Source organism: Protomyctophum parallelum (genome assembly GCF_964188405.1).
Source record: "Protomyctophum parallelum genome assembly, chromosome: 13".
In the NCBI taxonomy this organism is placed as follows: Eukaryota; Metazoa; Chordata; class Actinopteri; order Myctophiformes; family Myctophidae; genus Protomyctophum; species Protomyctophum parallelum.
The window spans coordinates 12,325,528-12,332,707 of record NC_139708.1 but is presented as its reverse complement, the minus strand read 5'-3'; the positions used below and the strand labels follow the sequence as shown (position 1 = coordinate 12,332,707).

General features: G+C 45.3%; 1 protein-coding gene across 1 annotated transcript; it reads left to right on the top strand.

Annotated features, from left to right (window-relative positions):
• Positions 1-446: 446 nt before the first annotated feature.
• LOC310868483 (serine/threonine-protein phosphatase 4 regulatory subunit 1-like) lies at positions 447-3,305 on the top strand (the record flags this gene model as incomplete). Its single annotated transcript, XM_083778940.1, has 1 exon — positions 447-3,305. One exon carries the CDS (start codon positions 447-449, stop codon positions 3,303-3,305), a length of 2,859 nt encoding a protein of 952 aa, XP_083635066.1.
• Positions 3,306-7,180: the final 3,875 nt, after the last annotated feature.

The following is a 7,180-nucleotide window of genomic DNA, read 5'->3' as shown; positions in this document are numbered from 1 at the left end:
TCGAAACGTTGTCATCCTTTTCTAAATAAATACATTTCCTGTGGGAGCTACGAAACAGTGTGCGGACTACTTCTCCATCTCCATATATGGGAAAGTGTTTCAACATGCCATATATGCCTCAATCCCTCCCACTCTCCCATAAATAACTGATGTCATACGGGCCATTCACACTGAGCACTATAACAATAACTATAACCACATCATTCATCACTGTTTTTGTTATAGCTGTGGACTGTAAGTGTTCAGTGTGAACAGCCTTATAGACCGGCCGCCACCGATTACGCTACTGCACTAGCACTGAATGAAGAGTACTGTTTACCGCCCACTAGTGGCAGACAAATCTCTGTGAAGGTATTGCACTCCTGTGTGATGTCAGTGTGACATCACTGTAATATGGTGTGGAAGTGACAGCCCACACGGCAGAGCAGGAGCAGCAGAGAATCAAGATGGCAGATCTGTCTTTATACTCTGGAGATGGCCATGGCGGTTTGGATGACTTTGGTTTCGAGGACTTTGATTTTGAGGACATTGAAGCAGAGTGTGAGGAAACCTGCATCACAGACTTCCTGGACGCCGGGCAGGACAACCTCACTCCTCTAGAGAGGCTAGAGAAGTATGCCTTCAGTGAGAACGTTTCCAGTAGGCAAATGGTGGCACATGGTCTGCTCGATGTGCTTCAAGAGTTCATTGACAATGAGAACGATGCCATCAACGTGATGGAGACAGCTGCCAGGATGTCCGAAGATGGAGAGCCCACAGTGCGAGCTGAACTCGTGGAGCAGGTCCCCAACATCGCTGTGTTCTTACATGAAAGGCGGACGAACTTCCCAGCTGCTTTCTCAAGATACCTGCTTCCGATCGTGGTGCGGTATCTCATGGACCCAATTAACCAGGTGCGGAGAACCAGCCAGGCGGCCTTACTTGTGCTGCTGGAGGAGGGCCTCATCCCCAAGGCCGACACAGAGACCAAAGTCTGTCCTGTTCTACTGGACCTCACAGAACCCAGCAGTGACGATGACTACAAAATAGAAGCTGTTGCCATCATGTGTAAGCTGGTAACCATGCTGAACAAAGACACTGTGGAGCACCTGCTGCTTCCGCGCTTCTGTGAGCTATGCAGTGATGCCAGCCTCTTCCAAGTTCGCAAGGCCTGCGCAGCTAATTTTGGTGCGTTATGTTCCATTGTTGGCCAGGATGCCACTGAGAAACTGCTGATGTCAAAGTTCGCTGATCTGTGCTCAGACAGCCTGTGGGGCATCAGGAAAGCCTGTGCAGAATGTTTCACAATAGTCTCTAATTCAACCTCGCCAGAGGTGCGACGCACTACATTGTCCCCGCTCTTCATCAGCCTGATCAGTGATCAGTCCCGTTGGGTGCGCCAAGCTGCCTTCCAGTCTCTGGGAGGTTTCATCTCCACTTTTGCCAACACCTCCAGCACAGGCTCTCTTTTCAGGGAGGATGTCCCCAAATGTACCTCAGAAAGCAACTCCTCTCTCAATTCTCTAAACTGCTCTGTGTGCTACACAGAGGAAACCATCACAGACACAGCCCCCAAGCAGGACAGTTGTGCCACACCTTCCCCAGAGCACGTGTTGATGGTTGACAACGTGGATCTACACTGCTCCGATGACACTCCTGCACAAACTCCAGCAGTAGAGCATGAAGGCCACCTTAATACTACACTCAGCAGCAGCAACAACATCCCCATGGTCTTGGAGAACAATAGAAACCTTAACAAAATGGAGCAGGTGGACGAGAACTTGAACTCTTTCGACAATAGTAGGCCTTCTTTACCCAGCGGTGAACTGACCATGCTAAATGGCCAAATGACTGAGAAAATGACAGAAAAGGAGGACAAGAAAGACGAAGAGGAGGTGAAAGAGGAGGAATGTCCTACCCCAAGGTCCAGTTCTGGTAAAGCCACCAGTGACCAGCTAGGTAAACCGACTGATGCCAGCCCCTCTGAACTTGGGGCATCCAGGCAACACCAGATCCACATCGATAGCCAATTGGCAGAGAGCAAATCCTCTGAGGTCCAATCGCAGATTGTCTCGAGTACCACAGGAGAGGAAGCGACGGCAGAGCCTTCCCTGGCATCGGATTCCCCCCCTGCTCCTGAGACCCAGACAGAGACCAGAGAGGGTCAGGGGGAATATCCTCCAGACTTGCCTGTCCTGGTACTAGACGACTTGGACCACAGCAGCGTGGAGTCTGAACCGATCAAGAGCATGGAGGAAGACGGTAAGGATGATTCTCTCCCCAGTCTAGCCTCCAATAATGCCAGGGTCCAGAATGTAATCCCCCAGCAGCTGTTGGATCAGTACCTGTCCATGGTGGACCCAGCACATGCCGAGACAATAGACATAGAGATAGCCAAGCACTGTGCTTTCAGCCTGCCTGGCGTGGCCCTCACCTTGGGACGGGAGAACTGGCACTGCCTCAAGGACATGTATGAGACCCTGGCTACTGATGTGCAATGGAAGGTTCGCCGTACGCTGGCCTTCTCCATCCATGAGCTGGCAGTAATCCTGGGCGACCAGCTGACGGTCGCTGACCTGGTGCCCATCTTCAATGTCTTCCTCAAAGACCTGGACGAAGTCCGTAACGGTGTGCTCAAACACCTCTACGACTTCCTCAAGGTGATCCATGCAGACAAGCGGAGGGAGTATCTGCACCAGCTACAGGAGTTCATGGTGACCGACAACAGCCGCAACTGGAGGTTCAGATATGAGCTTGCAGAGCAGCTGATCCTGATCGTAGAGCTGTACAGTCACTATGATGTCTACGACTACCTCAGGCAGATAGCACTCACTCTCTGCTCAGACAACGTCTCAGAAGTCAGGAGGATCTCCTACAAACTGGTGGTGGCAATCCTCCAAAAGCTGCATGCATGCAGAGCTTGTGACCTCTGTCTTAACTTCACCAACGAGCTCATTGTAAGGTTCTGCCACTGTGCCAAGTGGGTGGGGAGGCAGGCCTTTGCCTTCATCTGCCAGGCTATAGTGGAAGAGGACTGCATGCCCATGGACCAGTTTGTCCAGCACCTCCTGCCCAGCTTGCTCAGCCTCTCCTCGGACCCCGTGGCCAACGTCCGTGTGCTGGTGGCTAAGGCACTAAGACAGAGTATCACAGTGAAAGCGTACTTCAAGCAGCCGGGCTGTGACTATTCAGATGAGCTGGAGGAGACACTGATGACTCTGCAAGCTGACAAGGACTGTGATGTTCGCTTCTTTGCCACCTTGGACACCAACAAAGCCCCAATGGACACGGCTCCTATAACCACCAAAACCCTCCAGACGTATTAAACTGCACCTCCATTGGCTCTGTATTTGAACGACTTTGTTTCTGTCTGCACCAAATCTCATTGTGACGTAGCGTGAAATTGTAAATCTGCCATATCTTTGGTGAATGTTTCCCCCAGAATATGGATGCTGGGGTGGTTAATGACAGAGAAAGGTTAATAAGATACTACATTTTGTCTTTCCTTATGAACATGAGTGGGTTGTGACGATTGAGTCCAATATTTAGTCCAGTGGGATAAATGTTTCAGATGCTGTGTTCACGTTCACTCTTCCATTGCTTCCGATCTCCTAAAAAGGCGGCCAACTATGCAGATAAAGGAAGTAAACCTGAGACGGCATTTCTTTCTTTCTTTTTTGATGTGAATCTCATGTTAATTTAACATATCTGTGAATTGGGGCATTCAGCCCAATCAGAGCCCCCTGGTCTTCGATTATAAAATATTTCCAAAAGGTTTAAAACAATAATTATGTGAGGGAATTTGTGGAGGAAGTGCATACAAATGTATTCTCCAGTATGTAGGCACAGACGACTGAACATGCCAATAATCACATGCCTTGGCCCAAATTTGAATCATTGCAGGTACAACTAAATTTTCACCGATGTACGCCACAAATTTCTTTTTTTATTCCCCTTTCTTTTTTTTAACCAATCTTCATCAGGTTTAAATTATCTTGTGACAATTTCATGTGACAATGAACATTAAGCAGGGTTTTGATTTCATACCGTTTGACTGTAACTGGCTTCCTTTACAAAAATAAAGAAAAAAAATAAGAAAAGAGAAACAAGTACAGAATCGCATTTTGAGGGGCCTCTAAAGAGTGCACCCCCAAAACAATTGTAAGTTCTGTCATTACACGCAAACAAGTCTAATGTTGTAGAAACACTAGGCCACGTATTTAAAGACCTCCATGTAAGTTATGTGAACACATGGTCACATATTTCGGCAGGTCACTATTTTCATCATAACACTGCCATGTGGCCGGGATTTTGGGTATTGATATTTCATTGGCTCTAGTATTTCGTAGCCTTTCGTAGCCAGCGACTGGAGGTGTGGTTTTGAGGACAACTGTTTTGAATTGCTATTATTGTTCAAACACAACAGAAACCAATGGATTATATATTTCAAGGGCGAGAGATCACTATAAAAATCCTAATCATTCTTCCTCCACACTGGGATAAAAACAGCATCTAAGAGTTTGATGGGGCATTTTTTTACACGTGAGTGCAGTTAGAACTTTTCCATTGCATCTTATGAGAGGTGGTGTTCTTCTGCTGCCGTTATGCGCACGCATGCTGTTGCTTATCAGTGTGACGTCGTCTATTAAGGCGTCTATTCCCCATTTACAAACAGAAAGCTACCAAAATCACACTCTAATATATCTATAATGCAACAGGGGAGCCCACCTCTTCACACATCTAATGCTGCAGTGTCTGCTGCCCAACTCATCACCACATTATGACCTAAGAGTGACACAATTGTGTGTATTTTATCATTATGCATAGATTATAGCATTGTGTATTGCTTTATTGCTCTGTAAAGCACTTTGAGCTGCATTTCATGTCATGAATGGCGCTATTTATTATTGTAGCAGCAGTAGGAACATTTTAAGATCTGATAAATAGGTAGGAGAAGGGCGCACACCAATATTAATGAGGTGATAAAGGCCTAAGGCGATGAACAATGAAAAAGAAGAAAAAGGTTGCACACTCATAGCCACGATACTGGAAGTGTATTAATAGAAACCAACGTTTCGACCTGTAAGGTCTTCTTCAGGGAATGACTGTTCATGTTTCCCTGAAGAAGACCTTATCGAAACATTGGTTCTGTTAATAAACTTCCAGCATCGTGGCTATGAGTGTGCAACATTTTAAGATCTGACAATAACACAAATCTTCTCGGGGGTCATTTTCAGGTAGGGGTCCGTGGCCAATTACATATTCATTTCAATTTGGGGGTCCTTGATATGAAATAGTTTGACTACCATGGTCTGTGTTAATGCAGAGTAGATGATTGTACATTTTACAATCTTCATGCTGGGGTTACGGTTAGGATTAGACATTTAGAGCTTATGGTTTATTGGTTAGGGTTTGAGTTGTGCCTGATTTATTCTTATTGTGCATCAGAATTCTAATCTTTCACTAAATGACACGTGATCTTGAATAATGGCCACTTTGCATTTACGTAGTTAGCATTCAAAATGACTTATGTTGATGCCTTCAACAGGTATAATACAAGATTATTGTGTGTGTGTGTGTGTGTGTGTGTGTGTGTGTGTGTGTGTGTGTGTGTGTGTGTGTGTGTGTGTGCTTTCATCGCCAGTGATATTTTATCTGCATATGTTAAATCATTTATCATCTACACAGCAATCAGCCAGCCATCATTTCTCCTCAACTCGGGGGGTGTGGGGTGCCTCAATCTTTAATGCACCATGATATTATGGAGGCGTGTCTGTGTCCCAGTGTGGCCAACCTGACAAGCTAACATGAGGGTTTTTCACCATGTAGGCAATTAGCACATCACAACACACACACACACACACACACACACACACACACACACACACACACACAGTTGCAATACTCATCCAAATTGCGTTTGCGATCTGCTTGTATTAAACAACATTAAATTCACCAACATTGCAGCTGTAGAGAAAGCTTTAATTATTCTCTTTAGATCTGCCAAGTGTTTGTTTCATAAAAATCGACTTGTTATGAGCTACTTTATGTCAAGAAATTCTGTGCAGGTGATTCTATCTCTAAGTGTTGGAGTTTGGAAGCACTCGTTTTTATTAACGGGTCACGCTTCTGCCTCCTCCATTATGTGCAAATTCAAAACAGGTGGTACGCACAAACTCCAGCACTTAGAAAGAAAGTAGCTCATAATATGTCTGCTGTGTATTTTTATGAAACAAACGCTTGGCAGATTGAAAGAGTATAATTCAAGCTTTCTCTACAGCTGCAATGTTGGTGAGTTTAACGTTGTTTAATACAAGCAGATCGCAAACGCAATTTGGATGAGTGGGGAGTCTATGGAGGGTATTGTAACTGTAGATCCGGCGAGCCGCCCCATGTCCGAAATGGTTGAGAAATGACAGAGTTACCGTGTGGGGGTCCCCTCTACTGTACCCTCTACTGTACTGTACTGTACTGTCACTGTACTGTACTGTACTGTACTGGCACACCTGAAATCATTATATACAGTTAATATGTGCGTGTGTGTTTGTGTGTGTGTTAGGTTGCGCACAGGTGGTGAAAAACAACCATGCTGTTTTCGTGCTCATACCCAGCCAGCCAGCCAGCCAGCTACCCACACACACACTTAAGGAAGTGGTTTGCACCACCACCAATCTAGAGTTGCAAATTGCGGCTAACACACACTACGAGCAGCGTGTTTTTGAGGGGTCCAGCTTTTAGTGCAAACACACACTTTGTCCTAACACAAACATTAAATGCCATTGACAATGGACAATTTTGAGTGTTTGTGTAAACTCAAACATTGAAGACGAAGGTGAGGACGCAAATTCTGATTGGCCGGAATGAGATGATGATGTATGATCTACGATGATAAGAGCGCCCCTCACTTCACATGGGTGTGATTTTTACTATTCACAATAGTAATTTAGCAATACTGTCAGAACTTCACAGAACTGCATGTAAACGTAAACATAGTATATAAAACAAACAAATAATAGGAATAGCTTCTGCTGCCTGTACTTTAACCATATTCATCTATAGCATTGGTTCCCAATTTTTTTATACTGAAGTACCACGTACCTCAGAACATATTTGGCTCTCCAAGTAGCACCATAATAACTGATAAAAGTTTAAATACATGAGCATATACCTGCCCTTTTTGTTCCATTCCTAAGCCAATATT